General features: G+C 53.4%; 1 protein-coding gene across 1 annotated transcript in view; it reads right to left on the minus strand.

Moving 5' to 3' along the window:
- The window catches only part of SDK2 (sidekick cell adhesion molecule 2), a 272,507-nt gene that overhangs the window by 118,006 nt on the left and 130,248 nt on the right, over nt 1-24,253 (minus strand). The window contains exon 3 of the mRNA XM_082439834.1: nt 1,846-1,952. Within this exon, the coding sequence (XP_082295960.1) occupies nt 1,846-1,952 (107 nt within the window). The remainder of the gene's footprint in view (nt 1-1,845; nt 1,953-24,253) is intronic.

Raw genomic sequence — 24,253 nt, forward strand, 5'->3', positions numbered from 1 at the left:
GTCCTTAAGAAAGGCCTCTGCCCTCCATCCGTGAACGGGCTCGCTTGCTCTGCACATGGGCCTGGTCACAACCCATCCCTCTGCTTGGGGGCAGGAGGGTACCTTTGGGTCTGGGGACAGGATTCATGCACATGCAGGCCCGGTTTCAAGGGAGCATCCTCACGTGAACAGGAAGATGCCTACGGTGGGAGAGGGGTCGGAGGCTGAGTCCTGGGTCCTGGATCCCTACCACAGCCACGGAAAGAAACATCCCAGCCACACAGACACTGCTTCTCTTCCTTTCTCTTTCTGATCGGCGGAGCCAGCCCAGGGGAGACTCATGTCATCTCTGGGGCTTTCAACTCCAGAAAGTTCTTATTGTCTCCTATGAGCGAAGGCTTTGGAACAGACACTCGCCTGCTTCCCCCGACAGCCTGGACTGCTTGGTGTCCTGAAAGGTATTTTCAACTGCACACACACACACGTTCTCACCTGCACACAGGTGAACAAAGACGCCGACCAATCCAGACACACACATTTGCACCAACACATGCCTGAACCCACACCCACCCTGGAGTGCACACGGACACACACATGAGCAGTCTCTCTGCGGGCTGGCCCACGGCTACGCCTGCACTGCTGCACTCTGGGCACCGGCTAAATGAAGCTCTGTGGGAGCCCTCCAGCTGGCTGCCAGCGGCCCTGGTCCATCATTTTAATTCGGGGCTTTTCCACTCCTCTGAGTAAGCTGAGTTGCCTTTAGCGCTGATTTATGGGACAATCAGTCCTCCACTTCTGATTACGGTTGTTTTCCATAATTATTATAAACACTCTTTGCCCTCACTTGAGGTTTTCTTCTCGATTTCTCTCCCCCACTTCTCTCCAAGCAGCAAGCTCTCTCCTGCGCTAAATCTGAGTAAGCGCCAGTGGGCCCCAGATGAGAGGGTGTCCTTTTTTTAAAAAAAAGTTTCAGGGCTCATTAAGGCATTCCACACTCCCGTGGCCCACGGTGCAACCCTGGACCTCTCCCCCTAAAAATCCCAGAATGAAACAGCCCATAATGAGGCTCATTTCTAGCACACGGCAGCTAGCTTAGAATGGGGGGCAGGTCTGGGCAGGTCTGGGCAGGGGATACTGAGTCACCGGGGGAGGGCGTTGATTGGTGCGCTGGTCCCTGAGATGCCCTTGGGTTCTTCTGAGGCTTCCCTCTTGTCCTCCATCTGAGGGAGCCCTTTGGGGCTTGGTGGCAGTGGGGGAAGTCTGTTACCCCAAAGGCTCGGCGAGGCTCTATTACCTTACCCTCTGCTTGCCTGGCCCTTTCAGGAACCCTGACTCATCAGGTCCCCTCTCCCTCTTAGAGCTATGGTACCCACACCAGCCATCTCCCAACGCCTCCTGAGACCGTGGAGACCCCCAAGATGTTACTGCTCCAGGGCTGAGCAAGCTGGAGGATGGAAAAGTTAAGGACATGGGGGGGGCCCTGGGGAATCTGCCAAGAAGACCCCGGGACGTCTGCCATTACGAAGATCCCCCGAGTTTGAGGCCAACCCCAGAGGAGTCCCTTGAAGCAGGTGACAGGGCCTCCTTTTCAAAGCAGAAGCAGCTGGTCCCATCTAGAGAGTGCTGAACTCAGAGAGCCAGCAGATGTGTGTCACGTGTCAGCGGCGTGGCCTTGAGAGCTCTTGCCACCTCTCCGGGCCTTGGTTCCCAGAAGGCGGGAAGGGCCACCGTTAGCACCCAGTGAGCGTGGAAAGCCTCAGCTGGGATTTGGCCCTGCCCAGCGTGTGGCCGATGGGTGACGACTCTGCAGATCCTCTCCCACCTCACGCCCTCCCGCCACCTGCCCCAAGTCTCCGCTGTACTCACAGGCCACCTGGACCTCGGTTTGCCGCTGCAGCAGAGCGCCCATCCGGTTGCGCACAATGCAGCGGTAGAAGCCGGCGTGCGTGCGGTCCAGGCTGGTGATCATGTACCTGGGGGCAGACAAGACAGCCAGTGAGCAAGTCGGGCAGCTGCAGGGACGCAGAGGTCAAACTGGGGTCAGAGGGCAGAGGTCGCCACATCACCCTCTTCCATAATGAAAGGCGCCAGGGAGCCCTTGGCTCTACCATGGGGGTCACAGACGGGTCCTTATTAATAAGAGGGTCCCTCCCAAAGGCTTTTGCTCAGCTGCCCAGGAAGGAGCCTGCACTTTCCCAAGGACGGGAGATGCTGTGCCTGAGCCCTTGACCCTGGCCGTGACCAGGCCTCCCAGGACTGCTTTGGGTCTGTTGGAGGCTACCGTCCTCCCCTGCCTGTGACCTGCACGACTGAGAAAGGCGGGGGCGTTTTCTTTAGCCAGGCCCAGGGATACGCCATAAATGTTAACTTAAATGGATGTAGGTTTGTTATAAAGCAGAAACTAATACACCACTGTAAAGCAATTATACTCCAATAAAGATGTTAAAATAAGTAAATAAGTAAATAAATAAATAAATGGAGGCAGGGAAATTTACGTTTTCCCAAATGCTCTGCATCATTCCATCCTTAAGAGTTGCAGACAGCTCCACTGAAGCTCTGCGAAGGGAAAAGGCAAAGCCACCTGGGCAGGGCAGGTTGGCTTTCTGTACGTGTGGGCCCTGGGGCCAGAATGCATGAACCCAAGGAGGCTCTAGGGTATCCTGCTTTGGGAGCACATCACTGGCCTGAGTGCTGCAGAGTCTGGTGCTGGGGGGAGGGCGGGGGGAGAGCAGGTGTGCGGGGCGCTAACCTGGCTGGGAGGAAAGGAGGAGGCCCGGCAGGTCAGTGCAAGAAGCTTCTGGCAGCGAGACATGGCCGATGATAGGTGCTCTCTGGTATGGAGGGGGCTAGCTCCCCTAGCACCCATCTCGTGATCACCTTTCTGACCCTTGGGCAGTGAATGGCCCAGCAGGGACCTCTGAGGATCCAGGGGCTTGTGCCTAGGAGACCTCCCCTGCCCTTGGGTGTCCTAGGTTTTGCCAGCTGACTTGGTGAACAAGCTTATCGCCACCTGCTCCCAGGCTATGCCAACCCTGGGACGGAGCAACCCTATTTGTAGGATTTGCCAAGTTTTCTCTTACGTGAGTTCTAGCCAGTGCCCATCAGCATCTCACAATGAGGAAACAACTACCACTTTCCGAGCACCACCTATGCTTCAGATGCTGTATTCAGTACTTTTCATCCATTTCATTTCTTTTCTTTTTTTTTTGGCTGTGCCGCATTCATTCATTTCTTTTCTCTTTTTTTTGGCTGTGCCGCATTCATTCATTTCATTTCTTTTCTTTTGTTTTTGGCTGCGCCGCGTGGCTTGTGGGATCTCAGTTCTCTGACCAGGGATCGAACCTGGGCCCCTGGGCAGTGAAAGCGCTGAGTCTTAACCACTGCACCACCAGGGAATTCCCTTCACTCATTTCTTTATTTCACACAGCAGTTCCCAAACTACTGGATATCATGGACCAGTAACACTTAAAAAAATGGGGCCAGACATAAGATTGTCTTACTTATGGCCAAGTAAGACCATTAAAACCAACCAACCAAAAAGCAAACAGGGAAACAATCAAGCAACCAAAAAAACTAAAAAAAAAAAAAAAAAAAAGATACAGGCATGAGAGAAAAAGAAATAGAAATGGTCAGTATTTTATCTAAAAAGGACATTTTTGAGAACACAAAAAAAGAAATGTAATCTCAGCATCAAAGCAATTTTAACACATTTTAAACTGAAATTTTATGCCGCGCCCATGACACTAGCTTCACTTTTCTCATTTGATGTGGACAGGTGCCAAATGTCATGGGTCTGAATTTGAGAGTCTTTCACCTAATCTCCCTGCTAACGCTATGGAGGCAATACTTTCATTAGCTCCCCCTCCCCATTTTAGAGGTGAGGAAATTGAGGTTCAGAAATATCACATCATTGACCTGTGGTCTCACAGGCAGTAAGAGGCAGGGCCAGGGTTCCAAAGAACCTTTCTGACTCCAAGCCCAGCTGCTAACCTGCTCAACACGTACATCCTACCCCAAAGGGCCCCACCTTCCATCCTGGGACTGCACGAGCCCCAGACTCACAGGTGGCTGTGTGCCAAGCCTGTTCTGGCTCTGCATTAATATCCAGAACCTTCTGGCTGTCCAAGTCTCTTATCTCTGCCACCGGCTGCAGCTCTTATCTATCCTTCGTTACTATGCACAGCGTGATGATGGGGAGATAGCGGGTACCCAGTCTCTGGTAAATTTCCTATTCTCCCTCTATTCCGTCCTCAAGCCCATCACAGGCTCTCGTGCCTCTGCCCCATCACTCCCTGGGGGAGGGGGAGGGACAGCTTTGGGTAAACTGTTTGGGTCTTAAAAGTGATGGGGTGACCCAAGAGGAAGATGGAAGGAGAGATTGGCTGGAAAAGCTCTCTATCTTTGAAAATGGAATCAGATATTATTAAAAAGCACCAGGGAGAGGAAAATGAACAGAAATGGCCAAACACAAAAAGATGCTCGGCCTCTGTCACAGTGAAAGAAAGTCCAATCAAAAACAAGACAATATTCACATATCAGATTGCCAAAAATTTTCTTGTATGATTATACCCATGGCAAGAGTGAGGGGGAAGGGAGGCTGACCTCAGATCGGCTGATGAAAGTGTAAATTGGTCCAGCCTTTGGGGCAGAATCGATCAAAGTAAGAATATTCCAGTCTTTTGACCCAGAGGCTGTACTCCAGGGAGCTGGTCTTTCAGATGTACTTGCAAAAATGTGACAAAAAACAGGTACGAGGATGTTCACTGTGGCTTTGCTTGTAATGGCAGAGACGAACAAAAACCAGAGGCAGCCTAAACATCCATCCATCAAAAATGGAATTGAATCGACTAATGATGCTGTAGCCACGGAATGAACGAAGAACACCTGTATGGGATGAGATAGAACAGTCTCCAAGATGCACAAAGCATGGAAAGGAAGTCGAAGCTGGAGACGGCGGATGTTTATGGAAATTAAAAACACGAGAAATAAGCTAAATAGTATCACAGCTGAGTGTTAGGGACATGAGAGATAATGTATTCTTATCACTTGATAAGTTGTTGTTTATTGATACAGGCTACCGAGCCCTTAGTCTAATGTTTAGGATCATGCAAATTGACCCAATAAAAAGAATTTTGAGTTTGTGAGCCAAAAACAAAAAAAAAGTCAAAGAACAGTGTAAGTGTTATGATACCATGCGGGTAAGCTGTAATAGTACATATTTGTATATATCTGCACATGCATAATCATATATACACTCTAGCATGGACATAAAATTTTTTCGGGATGGATACGCCAAAACATGTGATCTGCCTTTTGGGAGAGGTATTAGGGACGCAGAAGGAGGGAAACGTCTACTTTTCGATTTTATGTCTTTCTACGCCATCAGAATGTTCTTTATTGTATGCATATGTTGCTTTTATCTTAAAAATAAAATTAAAAAATGCACTTTGAGCATATAATGTCAGGATATATTACAAAAAAGACACCAGGGACTCGTTGGATCTGGGTTTGTTTGCTGATGTCAGTGATATGTGGTGAAATTTAAACTTTAATAAAAGTTGATTTCTGCAGAAAGCTCTAGTTCATTTGCTTCAGCCAGGAAGCCCCAGGCCCCACCTGGGGCCCTGAGGAAGGCCAGCTGGGTGCAGGTCTGCCCCACTCTGAGGTCAGTAGAGGAGGCCTGGCTCTGGGCCTCCCCTCGGCCCCCACGGTGGGGAGGTGGGCATCCTTGTCTGAGCATCCTTGGCCGGGCAGAGAGCAGGGTGCAGCCCCCCTCCCTGGGCTGTCTCTGGTGTTCCCCTCCCTGCCTGGGAGCACTATTTTTGGCTTGTAGGCAACTGTTATTTAAAGTAACAGTTCTGCCCACTGCCTTTCCTACCAGAGAAACCCACTTCGCTCCACCCAGATTGCCTCGCAGGCGGGTGGAAGAGGCAGCTGGCCAGCATCTCGGTTTGCAAATCCAGCGCTGCACTGTGAGAATGCAAGCATCCGAGATAATGGCGACAGCTCATTATCCCCCCACAGTGCTCCTTCCTGGGCCCCCAGGACACACTTAGCCTACAGCTCTATCTGTCCCACCCACCTGTGGCTGCTGGCCTGGCAGGAAACTGGATGAGCCCAGCCCTGTCCAGGTCCCTTCCAGAGGCAGGGGGATGGCTGAAATGCCCTGTGCAGGAGGGTGCACTTGTGATTGCCCAAGACAGAGCCTGGTACTGGAGAATGTGCTGAGGCTTCTGATGTAGGGAAAATTAAGCTTGATTTTTGCTTCTGCACTTTCTTAGGAGTGTGGCCTGGTCAAGTTATAGAACCTTGCAAGCCTCAGTCTTCTCATCTATAAAATGGGGACAATAATGGCCACCTTTTTTTAAAATTGAAGTATAGTGGATATACAATATTATATAAATTACAGGTGTACAATATAGTGATTCACAATTTTTAAAGGTTATATTCCATTGACAGGTATTATAAAATATTGGCTCTATCCCCCGTGCTGTACAATATATCCTTGTAGCTTATTTCTCACCTAATAGTTTGTACCTCTTGCTTCTCTACCCCTATACTGACCCTCTCCCCCTTCCCTCTCCCACAGGCAACTGTTTTGTATAGCTGTGAGTCTGTTTCTTTTTTGTTATACTCACTAGTCTATATTCACTAGTTTTGTTATATTCACTATTTTTTAGATTCCATATATAAGTGATGTCATACAGTATTTGTCTTTCTCTGACTTTACTTAGCATAATGCCCTCCAAGTCCATCCATGTTGCTGCAAATGGCAAAATTTCGCTCTTTTTTATGGCTGAGTAGTATTCCATTGTGTATATGTGTATATATATATATATATACCACATCTTCTTTATGCATTCATCTATTGATGGACACTTAGGTTGTTTCTATAATGGATGTCCGGGTTGTAAGTCCTGGACTTAAGCGCCTGGCACACGGCAGGGGCTGCACAAATGCTTGCCACACGAGGGAGCAAATATGTGAGTCACTGGCGGGGAGTGGAAGGTAGTGGGGTGAGGTTGGGAGGATCAGAGAGGAGGATGAGGAGGGTGAGTAGGACCTTGCTCCCCACCCCCTGCGTGAGGATTCAGCAAGGGTTCCATACCAAGCATCAGGGGAGCACAGATTCCCTGGCAAATTCTTCGGCTTCCCCGTGGACATGTCCCAGCCACCCACGAAGGATCTGCCACACCCGTTGGTTTCCTCATCCTTCTTCCTGGGCTGCCCCCTTGGCCTCTTGGTCCCAGGGAACCTCTCTTCACCAGCCTGATCTCCCAACCTCTCCGTCACCTGTTTGTACCCTCGTCCTGGCTGACCTGCCATCTCGTTCTCCATCCAATGAGGAACAGGCGCAGGGGTGTGGCCCCAGGAGATGGGAACACCTGGATTCACCTGCCTCTAGATCCCCCGCAAAGGACCGCTGATTTACTGATTTATTATAGGAAATACATTCCTGGGACTCAAAATTCAAAGAATAAAAGGAAAAGTACACAGTACACATCTCTTCCATCCCTGTCCCACAGCTGCCTGGTCATTCCCAGCTCCCAACACACACACACACACACACACACACACGGAGGAAACCACTGTTAGTTTCTTGAGTATCTTTTCAGAATTCTTAGGCGAATGCAAGCAAATGTAAATTCATAAGGCGAGGAATCTCCTGGATGGAAGAAGCTTGGCTTTCCCCCAGTCAGAGGGAGCAGGCGGTGGAGAGAGAGCCTCGGGGGCCCGGGTAGAAACAAAGGGAGACATTACAAGAACCCACACTGCCTGCTTTGCTCATCACAGGTGCCCTGATTTAACCTGCGGGGCCCCGGTGGCACAGTCCCCTCCTCCGAGATGAAGGGCTGGGCTCAGGGTGGGGGGCGCATGACAACAATGCCGGGAGGAGCCGGGACAGGTAACTGGAATTTTAGAGACACAAGACGCACAGGGGAGAAAATAACTGCCTAAAAAAACGTGGCGTCTTCAACGTACGAGGAAACACACAATGCCCTTTTTGGTTCGAGTCCTTGAGTGTCACAGTTGATATTTAAAACGATTCTTACTCACATTAAATAAGATATTTCAATTCCACAAAGCTGTCAGGAGCTGATGCGGACACCAGAAATAACAGACACACTCTTCTTGTGTTGTCCTCGTTAATAAGTCAGACGCCAGAGATGCACGTGTGATGCTCACGGTGGGGGGGGGGAGCTGAGGGGGAAGGGTGCATGTGCACATGGGCACACGTGTGTACTCCCACCCCTGTGCACACATTCACGCATATATGCACATACATATATGCACATGTATGTGTGCACACATGTTGTACACATACATGTGCAACCCATACCACAAACTTACACACACACACGTGTACTCGTCACACCAACGTACTCATGTATACTCATGCACACGTACACACTCACTTGTGCACACTCACCCACGTGCACGCACACTCATGCAAGGCACACACTTGGGTATGCACATGCGCACATGTACACTCCTACAAGCCATGTATGCGCACTCCTGCACACACATGTGTGCACACACCAACCCACATGAACACACACTCATTCACTCCTGCAAACGCATTCACACCTGTGCACAAGGGTAACATGCCCAGGTGAACACACGTCCCTGGCCACGCCCATCCGAGGTCACCCAGGTGCACCCAGCCCAGTTCCAGGCCCCCCCCCACTCCTGCCCTCACGTGGAGGCCACAGGCCGCAGACGCTCTGTGTTTCCTCATCTAGATGCACCCGGGAGAGCGACAGCCACTGCCAGGCAGGTACCCTCCTAGGGTCTAGGTGGCCCTCAGGACACAGATTTCTGAAACAGTGGCCCCCTGGCTTGTCCTAGGGCTTTTCTCTCCAAAGGCCCTGCAGGGGGTAGGGGCGCACTGAGGTTTGGGGGAACAGAGCTTCTGCAGCCAGGCCCCCTCCCTGGGCTCTATGGCTGAGGCGTGAGCCCTCTGCCACCCGCCCACCGGGCCTCCTCAGTGACCTGTGCTCAGGGAGGGGTGGCAGTGGGAACCGCCCACAAGCACTGCCGTAGGTGTCCCCGCGGACGGCTGGGCAGCTGAGTTCAGGGGACCCAGGCCGCCCCTCTTCCCACGGGCTTTCGGGCAATGGCGAGGCACCAACTCCAGGACGTGTTTGTGCCTGTGTGTGTGTCTTCAGACACGCTCCTGCCTGCATCAGGGGAACAGCTGCCCCACGAACAGGCCATCGAGGTGCTGGCAGGCTGGACGTGCACCCCATCCTGTGGCTTTGCTTTTGCAGAGATTCTTCGGGAAAGAAGACAAAACTCTGTCCAGGGTAATTTAAAGGGGAAAGTACATGTACCAGGTAATAATAATAATAACGTACCATTACATAATTAACATAATTATTAGTAGTGTAAGAAATGTCCCTGTTCTGAGGGCTTTAACGTGCATCAACTCAGTTAATCTCACAATACTGTAGGAGACTCATGCTAACAGAAACCTCAGTTTATAGATGAGAACACTGGGACTCAGAGTGATCAAGTAACTTGCCTCAGGTCACACAGCCAATAAGTACCTAGTAGCCTGGACAGTCCACACAAAGAGAAGACGAACCTCAACTGGACACATACCTGATAGCTTGGGGTCTCTCCCTGAAGAAGGGTCCTTTTGACCGTCTACACTCTCCCCCTCACACACACACACAGGCCGTGGATGACAGAGGGAAGAGGGGAGTTTCTGAGAAGTTAGTCTAGGGCTTGTTAAAGAGAATGGGGTGCTATTGTTAAGAGTAACAACCTAGTAACAGCGGAGGCCCAGGGGAGGGGGCTCGGCTGCTCTGGGTAACTCTTTAGCGGGACCTCTGGTTTTGGAAGGGCGTCCGGTCTGAGGGCCCAGGACCGCAGCTAAACTGTTGTGTGTGATGGTCCCCGGAGTGCGGAGTCTTCCCTTGTCAGCAGTGCTAAGGATCCTGAACTCATGGGGGTGGCGGAGGGGAGAGAGAAAGAGAGAAAGGGATGGAGGGAGGGAGAGAGAGAGAGAGAGAGAGAGAGAGACAGAGACGGAGACAGAGACACAGGGTGGGGAGACAGAGAGAGAGACACAGACACAGGAAGGGGAGACAGAGAAACAGACAGAGAGGGAGAGAGACAGAGATGGAAACAGAGAGACACACAGAGACACAGGGCGGGGAGACAGAGACAGAGACACAGACACAGGGCGGGGAGACAGAGAGAGGGAGACAGAGACACAGACACAGGAAGGGGAGACAGAGAAACAGACAGAGAGGGAGAGAGACAGAGACGGAAACAGAGAGACACACAGAGACACAGGGCGGGGAGACAGAGACAGAGACACAGACACAGGGCGGGGAGACAGAGAGAGGGAGACAGAGACACAGACACAGGAAGGGGAGACAGAGAAACAGACAGAGAGGGAGAGACACAGAGAGGAGAGAGAGGGGAAGGGCCCACCGCCCGGCACAGGGAGTAGATGGGGCCTGAGAAGCGCAGGTCGGCAGGAAACCCTAGGGTGGGGGGCTGGCAGGGCAATTCAGGACCCGAGATTTCTGTTCTATTTTAAGCGGTTTCCGTCCTGGGTTGTAAGTCCCCTCCCACACCTCCAGTCAGAGTCTTTTCCGCACACAACCGGCTTCTGCTAACGGGGCTTTGGGGGTGGAAGGGAGCCGCCATGCTCCCGCTGGAGGAGGGGGTCCTGGGGGTTGCCCAGGAGCAGAGCGGGAGCTGGTGAGGTGCCAGGTGAGGCCCGGGACAGGTAAGACCGTCCTCAGAGTCCTGGGAAGGCAGGGGGGGCCCTGGACTCTTCCCCACACAGCGTGTAGACATTCGTGTAGTAAAGAAGGCAAAGGCCCTTGGAAGCCGGTGGCGGGGTGCGGTGCTTGGGCACGCTGGGTGCCCCCCACCCCTGGGAGACTGCAGGGTGGGCGGAGGGCTGTACCGCAGTGGACGGAACGGGGAGGAGCCCCTGCCTCTGATGACAGAACATGGGGGATAAAGGGATGCTGGGTCCAAGATGCGGGTCTACGCACCCCTCCTTTCTGCCTCAACTCACCCCCTCACCGGTGGACAGGGGTGGCTGGAACTTTTCGAGTGCTGGGTCCCCCCGGCCACAGTGCAGGGGGCACAGGCCCCGCTCACACGCGCAGGGGTCTGCAGCACCTGCAGCATCCAGGGGACAGCCGGGCATCGGGCTCATAGAGACCCCGCCCCCAGGGAGTACAAAGCTCCCCTCTGGCCCCAACTCTACCAAACTCCCAGCAGTTTCTAATGAAAACAAGCCACTGTCACCTCTCCATGTGCCTCTCCTCAGCCTGCAGGGAACGTCTCTGCTTTCAGCTCGCATGTTGCGTCCAGGAAGCCTTCCTGAATCTCCTCTGGGCTACCCCAGGGTTGCCCCTGCCAGACCTGGTGCATGTGTCACGATTTAATGTTCTATGTACTTGTCTGTGTGTCCCTGAGGCCAGGTCTCGTGTATCAGCTCCACGCTCCTGGAGCATTACTCCTAGAATAATACGTGCTTCAGTGAACACTCTCTGGATGAGTGAACGAAACAGACGGTACTGAAGGCCAGATCATGCCCCCGAAAGGTGTCCACATCCTACTTCCCAAAGCCTGGGAATATTTTACCTTACAGGGTATGATGGTTGAATTGCGTACCCCCAGAAGACGTGTTGAAGTCTAACCCCTAATACCTGCGAATGTTATCTTATTTAGAAATAGGGTCTTAGCAGATATGATCAAGTTCAGATGAGGTCAGGAGGGTGGGCCTTGATCCAATATGAATGGTGTCCTTATAAGAAGAGACATAGACGCACAGGGAGAAGGCCATGCGGTGACAGAGGCGGAGATCGGAGGGATGCAATCACAAGCCAAGGATGCCAGGATTACTGCAACACCAGAAGCTGGAAGAGAGGCATGGAATGCATCTCCTCAGAGCCTTCAGAGGCAGCGATCGTGGCTGTATGAGCTTCCAGAAGGAACGCAGCCCTGCTGACACCTTACTTTTCGGACCCCTGAGCTTGAGAACTATAAGAGAACTCATCTACGTTAAGTCACAAAGTTTGCAGTTATTTTTTACAGTGACAGGTCTCCTCCAGGTTGGGGATGCAGCGAGACCCAGGAAAAGTCTCTGTGACAGTGTGGGAGGGCTGAGTGGGTGGGGGATGAGGACGGATGTGGTCCATTCCCTGCAGACCACCGGAGAGCTGGGGCTGAGCTGAGCTGGATGCAGCAGTGCCTGAAGGTGGCTGCTCAGGTGAGACACAGCCTGTGGGCTTGGACGACCACCTTCCGATGGACGGTTCGTTTCAGGAGTAGAGATGCCGCAGGGCCTCCCCTCCCCACTGGCCCTGTGCTCCCCGCTCAGCCGGGAAAGCCACGAGGCTCCGACTGATCCCGGGGCCCGTAGTCAATGAGAGGGAGGGCGGTGTTAGTGAGCTGGAGGCCACTGACACGGAGACAGCCCTGGCTCAGATTGGTGCGGGGGGAAGGGTGTCTGTCCGCCCTGTGACCTCTGGCCAATTAACTGCCTTCAGTGAACAAGGAAAAGGACTTCACTAAAGATTTCCATCAGCCAGGTGATCCCAACAGACTTTGGGTGAGAAGACAGGGAGGGGGAGGCCTGGGAGGAAGCTGAGGGGCCTGAGAGGGCCCCTCTGCACGGGCGGGGGGCGGGCGCACTGCCGCTGCTGGGAGAGTAAGCAGGGCTCCTCCCTCTGATAACAACAGTCACAGCCGCATCGGGTTCTGAGCAAACACTCGACAGCCCTTGTCGAGGCAGAGGGCGGGGGCAGGGACTCCTATCCCATAGTAGCCGGGGACCAGGGCTCAGAAAGGTTGAGCAAGTTGCCTGAGGTCACCCAGCCTGAGGGCAGCAACTCGAGATTCAATTGCAGGCCTATTCGACCCCAAACATGTCCCTGGCCCACACCCACCCCCCCAGGCCGTCCTGGGGCTCAGCAGACCTCTCTCTTCACACCCCGGAAACAGGTGACTCACAGGCGCTGCTCAGACCTTGACTTGACCCAGGAGCGACCCTCAGAGAGATTCACCTGCTGCCTGAGAGACCAGGGTAGTGAGGTCTGGGGATCATTCTGCAAAGTGGCAAGTGACACGGGACATCACATTTTATCACTGGGGGCAGAGAGGGATGAAGAGACAGAGAAGGCAACACTTGTCCAGGGCGCAATGAGTTAAAACTTACAGAGGTGCCCGTTTGGATTTTTTAAAAAATGCCTGGGAAGGAAGAAAGCCTGAGTTTGAGGTTATTTTACAAAAATCATAAAGAAAATAAAAAGACAGAGAGAAGGGTGAGGGTGGACGTGTCACCTTTCGTTTTGCTCACAATGATGCTCTAGAATCTTCCCCATTGCTCCCTGCTTTCTCCACCTCTGGGGGGTAGGGCGGGGGGAAGCCTTTCCATCTGCTCTCCAGGCTTCAGGGCCCACAGGGCTGCTTTGTCCAGGCTCCTGGCACCTGGCTGGAATTCCATGTGATCCCTTTTCAAGCCATCAGAAAGAAAGCAAATTAAAACAAGCCAATAAAGAGGCTGCACGGAAATCTGGCCTCATGGAAGCAAGTTGCCTGTGCTTTGTGGCCTAACGGTTTTGCTTTCTGCCCACTCTCCCCAGCCTGCCGGGTGTCTGGGTGTCCAAGGGAGATGCTGCTTTTAATGACGTCTTAGCCCCGGGGGGAGTGGGCGAGAGAGCAGCCACTTAATCACACCTGCCCAGGTGGAGAGGCCGAGGAGGCTTTAACTTCCACTGTAGCTGGGGTCCCTGCTGTGAGAGGCCCAGCTTGTTTGGGGGACACTCGGGCATCTGAGGGTGCATCTGTCCTCATCCCCACCTACTGACCCCTCCCACACCGTCTAAGTGACTTTTCCTGGCCCTGGCTCCGTCCCCAACCTGGAGGAGACCTGGCTGTATGAGTTTCCTACAGCTGCTGTAACAAATAATCACAAACTTTGTGACTTAAAACAATACAAAGTATTCTCCTACAGTCCTGGAGCTCAGAAGTCCTGAAATCAAGGCAGGGCTGCGTTCCTTTTGGAGCCTTTAAGGGAGGAACCCTTTCCTTGCCTTTCCCAGCTCCAGGAGGCAACCTGCCTTCCTTGTGGCTCCTGGGCCCGCATCACTCCAGCCTCTGCTGTTCTCCTCACATCTCCCTCCCTCACTCTGACTCTGCTGCCTCCTTCTCAAAAGGACACTTAGGATCACATTGGGCCCACAGGGTAATTCAGATAATTTCCCCGTCGCAAGGTCCTTCCCTTAATCCCAGCTTTAAAGCCTCTGTGACCATCTGCATGAGTTTGCCAGAGCCAAGTGCCACAAACTGGGCATCTTAAAACCTCAGACATTTCTTCTCTCACAGTTCTGGAGGCCAGAAGCCTGAAATCCAGGTGGCAGCAGGGCCACGCTCCCTCTGAAAGCTCTAGAGAAGGAGCCTTCCATGCCTCTTCCAGCTTCTGGAGGCTCCAGGAGCTCCTTGGCTTGTGGCCGCATCACTCCCATCTCTGCCTCTGTCTGGGTGAGGGGTGCCAGGCATGACGAGTAGATATCAGAGAGAGACAGAGAGATTCCTGGGCCCGTGAGGATTTGGGGCTTTTTTCCGAAGGACAATAGGAATTTGCTGAGGGTGTTAAGCAGGGGTGTAAAACAGAGGTTGGCCAACTACAGCCCACGGGCCAAATCTACATCCCATCGCCTGTTGTACGGTAGGCGTACTAAGAATAGTTCTTATATTTTTAAATAGTTGAACGAAATCAAAAGGAGAGTCCTGTTGCATGACAGGTGACCATGATACGAGATTCAAATTTCAGAGTCCGTAAATAAAGCCTTACTGAAACCCAGCCACGCTCATCGTGGACGAATTGACTGTGGCTAATTCTGCACTAAGACCATGGAGCTGAAAAGCCGCAAAGGACCCTACGAGACCGCAAAGCCTAACATAGTCACTATCTGGCCCTTTACAGAAGAGGGTTTGCCAAGCCTTGGAGTAAAATAAGCAGATTTACTCTTTACGAAGTCTGCTCCGATTAAGGGTGGACGATGAACTGGAGTTGGTCTAGGCCGTGGGGTGGGCGGTCAGCTGGGTCTTTGCCATAGACCAGGGTAGAGACAGCGGGGCTGACCAGGGAAGATGGTGCCGGGGAAGGTGGAGAGTGTCTGCCATGTTGGCCTCAGGAGGGAGCTGACTGGGGGGCAGTTTGCACAGGCACAGCTGGCTGAGAAATTGGGGGTAAGCAAGAGGAGAGTGCACAGATTTGGGCCACGACACAGCAGAATGTATAACAAGTAGAGAGTGGATGTGGGCAGAAGGAGGGGCTTCATTTTATGAAAGGTGGGAGAGACCTGAAAATGTTTACAAGTTGGCAGGAAGTTGGAGGGAGGAGTGGAGAGATGGGGTAAGTGACAGATTATCCAGGTCCTGCAGGCGTCCGGAGGCTGGGTGACGTGCACAGAGGAAGGACCACTGGAGGAGGAGCCGGGAGCGGGCACGGGTCACTGAGACAGGGCTCCGGAAGCAGGAGGGATTCCTCACAATGGCTTCTCGCTCCTCCAGGGAAGGGGGTGAGCGAAGGGGTGTGGGCTGGGTGGTGCGTATGCAGTGAAGGTGGAGAATCAATACGCAGACACGGGGAACTCCTGGAAGGCCCAGGTGAGGTGGTACAAACCCTAGTTTGTAATGGTGCCCCCCCATAGGTGCGTGGTATTCTCTAGCAGGGCTCGGTGGCCTTACTTAGGGAGCAAGATGGGTGGGAAAGCTAGAGTGACCCAGGGCTGGGGTTCTTCCAGGAAGCCCTGACAGATGGACCACAACGCCAGGGAGTTAACGATCCTGGCAAGATTGATCCGAGATGATGATGTGATGGGTGGGCTGGTTATGGACGATGAGGGCTGAGGGCACGAGGGCCAAGAGGCTGGAGCTGACCAGCGGCACGGGCAGCCTGCGGAACCAGGGCAGAGATGCAGGAGCCTGAGCCCCACCCCAGCCCTGCTGAGGCCGGATCTGCATTTAAGATGTTCCCAGGGTGGAACCCTCCTACGCTGTTGCTGGGAATGTAAGTTGGTGCAGCCACTATGGAGAACAGTATGGAGGTGCCTCAAAAAACTGAAAATAGAGTTGCCATATAATCCAGCAATTCTACTCCTGGGCATATATCCGGACAAAACTATAATTCGAAAAGATACACGCACCCAGACGTTCACAGCTGCACCATTTACAATAGCCAAGACATGGAAGCAACCTAAATGTCCATGAATAGAGAAATGGATAAGGAAGGTGTGGTATATATATACACACATACACACACACATACCCATATATATATAGGAATATTAGCCATAAAAAAGAATGAAATAATGCCATTTGCAGCAACATGGATGGACCTAGAGATTATCATACTAAGTGAAGTAAGTCAGATAGAGAAAGACAAATACCATATGATGTCACTTATATGTGGAATCTAAAGTATGATGCAAATGAGTTCATTTGAGTTCAAATCAGTTTGGTATCTACGAAACAGAAACGCTCACAGACGTAGAGAACAGACTTGTGGTTGCCAAGGGGGAGGTGGGGTGGGGAGGGATGAATTGGGATTTGGGGTGAGCAGATGCAAACTATTACATACAGAATGGAAAAACAAGGTCCTACTGTATAGCGCAGGGAGCTATATTCAATATCCTGTGATAAACCATAATGGAAAACAATATGAAAGAATATATATAACTGAATCACTTTGCTGTACAGCAGAAATTAACACAACATTGTAAATCAACTATACTTCAATAAAATAAATTAAAAAAAAAAAGATGTTCCCAGAGTGATTCCTAAGTGCATCACAGATGGAGACGAGGTCTACAAGGAGGTGGGTCTAGGACAGGTTTGGTGGGCGATGGGAGGGAGGTTGGGGTGTGTGGCCATAGAGCGGAAGGTCTGAATTTAAGGTTTCTGACGTGACCATCCCACGTGAGGACAAGGGCCAGGGTGTGGGCTCCCCAGTCCTCAGTTTCCTCCTCTGTGAGATGACTCTGATTATTGTCTGATAATGAGACTGATCAGTCCCAAAGAATGATAGTCCTGGAGAACCCCGCTTTGGCCTCGGATTTTCACTCCGATCCTAGCTGTGCTACTTGCTAATAAGCAAGGGACCTTAGACAAGAGGCCGAACCTCGTTAAGCCAGAGGCACCACTCCCGTGTAACGGGCAAAATAAGGGCGGCTGCTTTACAGAAGATACGAGTAAGGGCAGTTCTGCTCTAAGGCTTGTTTTGAAAACATGCATTTGTTCCGATGCCATTGATATATTAGGGAACAATCGGAGCATAACTTGAGTTTTGCATCTGCTGCGTGTGCTTTAGTCTGCAAGAAACACTGGGTAAACCCAGAAACCCGCACGCAGCTGAGCGGAGCTGCAGAGTTACCACAATCTGCACATCCGGGAGATCTCAGCTCCGGTGTGTGTTACGAGCTCACCCGCCCACATCTGGTCTTACAACCCTCCTTTCCATTGCAGACAACCCTCCCTCCACCCTCCACAACTCACCAGCTGCAACCCACCGATGCCCACTTTCACTAGCAAATTTCAGGCCCTTCGAAAAAGGCCAAGTACCATATTTATTGTAGTCTTCACGCATTTCTTAACCACTGAATGTTCGTGAACCCGAGCAATCATCCTCATTATGCTCCTCTCTTTTTTTACATATCCCTCATGAGGTTTTTTTTAAAAAATTAATTAATTAATTTATTATTTATTTTTGGCTGCGTTGGGTCTTCATTGCTGCGCGTAGGCTTTCTCTAGTTGCGGCGAGCGGGGACTACACTTCGTTGCAGTGTGCGGGCTTCTCACTGCGGTGGCTTCTCTTGTTGCGGAGCACTGGCTTCAGTAGTTGTGGCACGTGGGCTCAGTAGTTGTGGCTCGCGGGCTCTAGAGCGCAGGCTCAGTAGTTGTGGTGCACGGGCTTAGCTGCTCTGTGGCATGTGGGATCTTCCCGGACCAGGGCTCAAACCCGTGTCCCCTGCATTGGCAGGCGGATTCTTAACCACTGCGCCACCAGGGAAGTCCCCCTAATGAAGTTTTTGAGGGTGGCTCCCTCACCCCATTTCCCCCATTAGCCCTGTGGTTTTTACTGCACGATTTTGCACAGTGCGGTGACTTTTGCAAACGTTTTATACCTCATTTTAGCAGAACTGACTGCAAAGTGCTTAGCTTGGGGTCTGACATTCAACATGCACTCGAGAAATGTGTCTTTATGTGTTTGCCATCGTTATTAATCATCTGACCCAGAATGGAGTGCCCACAATGATCCAGGCACTGCGTTAGGCTCTGGGTGTCAACAGTCATAATAACAACCATAATAATAGCATGACCACCGTCTTCGTGGTATTGAGGTACCCTCAGCTCCTTACATTTAGATGAATGTTACTGCTGCTGCCATACCTGCTTAGAAAGGCCCTGTTCCCCAGTCCCATGACCAGACCCTCATTTCCTTCAGCCAGCCCCCACCCCTCGGACATCTCAGAATCTCAGGGGACAGAAGGGAACAAGGACTTGCTCCTTTTAGAGCAGAAATGACTTTGCCACGGCCCCTTAAATTACCACAAGGGATAACAGCTAATTAATACGAAGGAGGGCGGGGCCGATGTGCATCGCGGAAGCGTTAACTTGCAGCGGGAGCATCCGGTGGGCACGGAGTGCAGGTGATGCTGTGAGCCCGCCAAGCTCCGCCCGACCAGCCTGAGCTTCCGGCATGGCTGAGTCCTGCTCCGTGGTCTTCACCAGACTGCCAATTTCCCCCAGCCAGATGTTTGTGGGATTAATGAATGCTGATTAGGCTGGGGGATGCACCACTGTCCCCCCGGGGTTCCCCCCAGCTTGCCCAGGCAGGCCGAGGGGAGCTGGGAAGAGGCCTCCCTGGCCGTGCTGCAATGCCTGCTGTTGGCAGCTCGGGCAGGGCAGGGTGTGTGGTGAGCTGCCCATTCCCTTCCCGCCCAGCCCTGGCTCAAGGTCAGAACTGATGTCCTTCCTCTCTACCTGGGGCGAGGCTTCAGAGGGTGCTGCATCTCTCCTTTCCGAGTCCCAAGGCTCAAGCATCCAGGCAGGGAAGGTGTCCACTCCCGGAGCCCTCCCCTAGCTCCTGGCTCTGGTTGTCTCTCCCTTTGGGAGAGTCTTGGCCACACTTCCACTGAAGTCAGAAAACAGGCACCAACAACTACTAGTGTCCAGAGCTGTGCTGGGGGGCTTGGGAGGCAAATGCTCTAGGGTGTGGTGGGCACAGGTGGAGAAGGAGGGTTTTGGACTGTCTGTGTATTTTACTTGCTGTGTGACCTCGGGCGAGTTGCCTAATCTCTCTGTGCCTCCATTTCCTCATCTATGAAATAGGAGTAATAGTAACAATTATAGTAAATAAACCAGGCAGTTCTAACCACTTTACATATGATAATGCATTTATTCCTCTTTAACTACCCTATGAGGTCAGAATTCATTTTATCCAAATTTGGCAGATGAAAAAGATGAGGAAAGCAAGGCACAGAGAGGCTAAGTAACTTGCCCAAGATCACACAGCCAGTAGGTGGCAGAGCCCCAGGAGGTGGCCCCTAGATTTTGTGCTCTTTACCACGACGCCATGGTCCCTACCTGAAGGCACATGGTGAGGATGACATAATACCTGTCACGTGCTTATTAGGACAGGGCCTGGCATGAGGCATGTGGTAAGCACACGCCAAGAGTTAGCTGCCACTGGGATTATTCATGTTCTTCTTCTTATTCACTCAGTGCGTCCTGGGAGGAAGGAGCACTGTCCTAAGCCCCCTCTAACAGCCCCCTAATACCAGGCCCAACGCTTCCGTCCAGCAAGTTAGCCTGAGGAGCAGCGTCTGAGCTGCGGCTGCCACGACATCCAGTGTCAGGAGCCCAAGGGTCAGAGCCAACCCCTCGCCTCTCTGTCCTTCCCAACATCTGCTCAGATCCTGGGCAGGGGCCCCCACAAACAACCCCACCGGCCCTGACCGTTCCGGCCTTGGTCCAGCACGGCTCACCTCTGACCTCTGCCCATCCTCTCTGGGCTTTCCAAAGTCACCGGTGAAGGTGACTTCAGAGCTACTTGGTGGAAGAGCTAGACCCGAACCGCGTTAATGGGGCCCTGGGGACCCGCCTGTGAGCCGCCATCTGGAAAAGGTGATCTGCGCGGGCTGCCAGGCACCGGCCAGACCTCGGTGGAGCTGGGAGCCTGAAGAGTGTGGTCTGAATGCTTTGCAGCCACTCCAGTGGGGACGTGGCGTCCACTCTCCTGTAAATCTGGCCTGGCCTCATGACTTGCCTTCACCCACAGAATGTGGTGGAACATTCCAAAGCCCAGGCCCCGGGAGCCTTGCAGCGTCCACGATGGCCCTCTCAGACCACTGCCCCAGACCACCATGCCACAAAGGATGGTAGACCACAGGAAGAGAGACAGGCAGCCCAGCTGTGCCCACCGTGCCCAGCTCCCGCTGACCGCCCGCTGAATGCAACTTCATGAGAGCGCCCAGGAGGGGCCAGCACAGAAACGACAAATCGCGGCTAAGTGACTGAGGTTTGGGGTGGTTTTCTAGACGGCAAGAGGGAACTGACCAGAAGCTGTGGCAGAGGCCACGCTGGGCGTCTCCTGCGGGCATGGTCCCTGCTCTTTGTATGTTCCCTCGGGGTCGAAGGTGAAGGAGCAGCTGCAGTGGCTGAAGCTTCTGGACGTGCCGTACTGTGGGCCGACCTCCAGAGACTGTGCCCGATCTCCTTCGGGGAGACTGTCTTTCTTGGGGACTATTCCCTGTTCTGCAGGCAGGAAGCCCCTCCCTGCTCCCTGCTCACACTGAGCTGTAGAACTCTCCGGCATCTCCCAGCCCCCAGGGGCTGCTGGTTGGAGCTGTAACCCCTGCTCCCACCCCCCCCCCCAAGCCCACCCCCAGGAGGCTCTGCGCCCCAGGGGACTTGGGCAGCCGGCTGGCAGCAGACCTCTTCCTTGGCTAGGGTGGGAAGTTCAGAATCACAGAACCCCCGGCGCCCCATCAGTCAGAATGCAGAAAGTGGGTCACAGCAGCGACTCCTCCTGGCGGGACAAAGACACAGGGGAGAGACCACCTGAATCCTCCCACACTGAGAAATCCCATGAACGGGCCTGATGGGTCTCTGAGGGTTATGGGTGGGGAGAGGGGAGTCAGGCACCAAGTCGGCCCCCAGGAAGCAGGGGTCATTACCAACTCCCCAGGCATCTGTCTAGACCATTTGCCTGCCTGAGTGCAGAACACAGTCAAGATCTAATTAGTTTTTGTGTCCTGGCTGAGAGCCAAGGTTGGGGGGTGCCTCCAGGAAGATCTGAGGAAGGGGGAGGAAAGAGAGAGGCTCTCAGGGCAACCTGGCGTCTCCAGACCAGCTGTGTGAGGAGGGAGAATGAACATCTCATTTCCATGCATTGAAGTCTCCCTCATGACAAACATATGTGCCTCTGCTGGGGACCACCTCCCATCCCTCCCCAAGGACCTCGGGCATCATCACACGTCCACTGCCCTATGCCCATCTTTGCGCATTGGTTACCAGGGATTCAGGCCAAATTTACATATGTCAGTTTCGGGTGACAGATGATCAGACCCTTCCTAATTTGCATGTTACGTTTCCTAGTGGTAGAAATAAATAGCCTCTGTTCATCAGAGAGCAGCTTTCCTCAGGAGCCTTATCGTGAAAGGCAGCGGAGATGCTTCACGCACGTGATCTGTCTGTACTCTGGGGAGTCTGGGCGGACGTAGCCACCTGTCCCCAGGGCTGCCCGGATCAGAGAGTAGGAGAGGAGGGGGAGAGAGGGTGTGACTCATGTGTGCACACCTGTGTGTTCTAGACTGTTCCGTGTAGCGGGGCCGCCAGCGGGTCTACGTCCCTAGCTCCAGCCCTGATTCGCAGCATGACCCTGGACGTGTCGCTTTACCCCCTGGGCCTCAGTTTCTCCATCTATACAATGGGAGGCCTAGTAACATCCTCCTCCAACCACCCAGTGAGCATTAAACTCAGTAACGAGGGCTCACGTGGGCCGTGGATGGGCCCCCAGAGGTGTGCCAGCTGCACAAGTGTCAGTGAGGACACAGGGGGCGGCCCCTCCCCGCCTGCTCCAGCTTCAGGGGGAACCCACGGCTGCAGGGAAATGCCCTCCCTGCCCCACTCCCAAGGGTTCTCAGGGCTGTGAAGCCTCAGAGTGATGTTCTGAACCACGGGGACATAAAGAGGACTCAGCGGATACCCAAGGGGAGAGAAAGGAGAAGGCAGAGCCTGAGATCCAGGGCCTGGGAATGACCCCCACCCCTAGCTTGCTGCATCCCCCGCATATCCTGAGATGCTCAACCTGACGAAGGAAAAATCACCGAATCTAACTGGATCTTGGAGTCTTCGCGTTCGCCCATACTCGTAGCCCGATGAGATCCAAGCAGCACTGGATGGAGACTCAGGGGGCCTGGGAGTGAATTCTAACCCTGACGTTAACTCACGCCCCGTCTCCAGGGCAAGTCATCTTCCTCTCAGGCCACGGTGGTCTGTAAGGTGGCGAGCTTGGCCTGGGGGCCAGGGAGCCATCCTGTGGCTGTGACTCTCCCAAGGCCCCAGGCGTGTGTCCCCCGGCCCCCAGGGCCCTTTGCTCGAGTCCAGCAAGGCAACACCTACCACCCATCTCCGGCTTCCTCGGCAGTGGGGGGCCCACCCCCTTCCCAAGCCAGGACCCATTAGTGAGAGTGCGGAAACAGGTTGCCACGGAAACCAAGACAGCCAGTGTTTTAGAATCTCTTGCTTCTTTTTTTCCTTCTTTCCCCTCACATTTTGAACTTATTCATCTTAATTGGCATAATTATTGCAACGACACCCTGAGGCCGGGGGAGCCAGCCGTGCCCCTTGCTGCCCACCACCTGCCCTGGTCCTCCGGGGCCTCTCTGCCCGCCTCTCTCCTGGCTTCTCCTGTCACTCCCCATCAGAGTGGCTGGTCCCCTTGGGTCCAGGAAGGACCTGTCCTAAAGCAAGGGGAGGCCTCCACCCCTGGGAGGGGGATAGGCCAGGTTTTAGGGCCTCAGGACCCTGTCAGGAGGTGTTCTTGGGCACCTGCAGGGACCGGGCCTGGGCTGCTCCAGGTAACTGAGACCCCTTCCATCAATGGCCTCAGCCTTCACCAAGGCTTTAATGAGCAGGACTGCCCAGAGGAGACCAGGGTATAGTACTGACACCTGCGGGAGCTGGTGCCTTCCATCCACGGAGTGAATGTGCGTGGGCCAGGCTCCCAGAGTCTCTGAGCCTCTGGCCTCGTCTGAGCAATGGAGCTATCACACCCGCCCTGCGCATCCCGCACCGAGGACCAAATGCAAATGCAGCACTGACGAAAGTTAACTCTGTGCCACAGCGAGTCCAGTCTCCTGGGGGCAGGAGAGACCCCAGGAGGGACCAGAGGGTGGCCAGCCATCTCCAGCCTCTCCCTCCCATGCCAGGCCCCTGACCCTGGCTCCAGCTAGGAGAGTCTGGGGTGCACTGCTGCCTCACTCTACATCGCTGGTTCTCAGTGGGGGTGACGTAGCCCGCCCCCCCCCCCAGGGCACATTTGGCAGCGTCTGGAGACATTTTTGGTGGTCACATTTCGGGGAGGGGCTACCAGCCATCTAGTGGGTCCGGTCCACAGATCCTGCTACACACCCTACAACGCACAACAAAGAATAAGCCCGCCCCGAACGTTACGAGCGCCCAGCTCGAGAAACCCCACTCTCGTTACTACCTTCCTCACGAGCAGCACGGGGTTTCCTCGGAGGGTCCCTCAAACTCTGCTCCCACCCCGCTGCTGCGGGCCCCCTTGGGTGCACAGGCGGGGAGAGCAGGGCAGTTCCCTGCAGCCTCCCCCCACCCCCCGGGATCCTTAGGAGCCGGAAGAGGGGCTTCCGGGTCAGGGAGAGGACAGCGCGCCTGGCTGGGGGCCTCTTCCTTCTCCTGGTCCACCTCCCCCATCCCTCCCGGAGGATTACGACATTTCTAAACTCGTTAACTTTTAATTACTACCTTCCCTCTGACTGAGTACGCTGGCTCCATGCCATGTACATCTCTATTAAAATTCAATTTATGCCCATCATAACTAATTTCTGCACTTCAGCTTTCTCACCAGCAGCCTTGAATTTTCAGACAAGCTGTCCAAACTCACGGTCGAATTGGAGTCAATTCGACCCCGAAGAGGTTGCATATAGACAGATGGGATCTGGCTTTGTTGAGGAGAAAGAGCCCAGACTTCCCAGGAGGGTGG

The sequence above is a fragment of the Balaenoptera physalus genome (genome assembly GCF_965194825.1).
Source record: "Balaenoptera physalus genome assembly, chromosome: 20".
In the NCBI taxonomy this organism is placed as follows: Eukaryota; Metazoa; Chordata; class Mammalia; order Artiodactyla; family Balaenopteridae; genus Balaenoptera; species Balaenoptera physalus.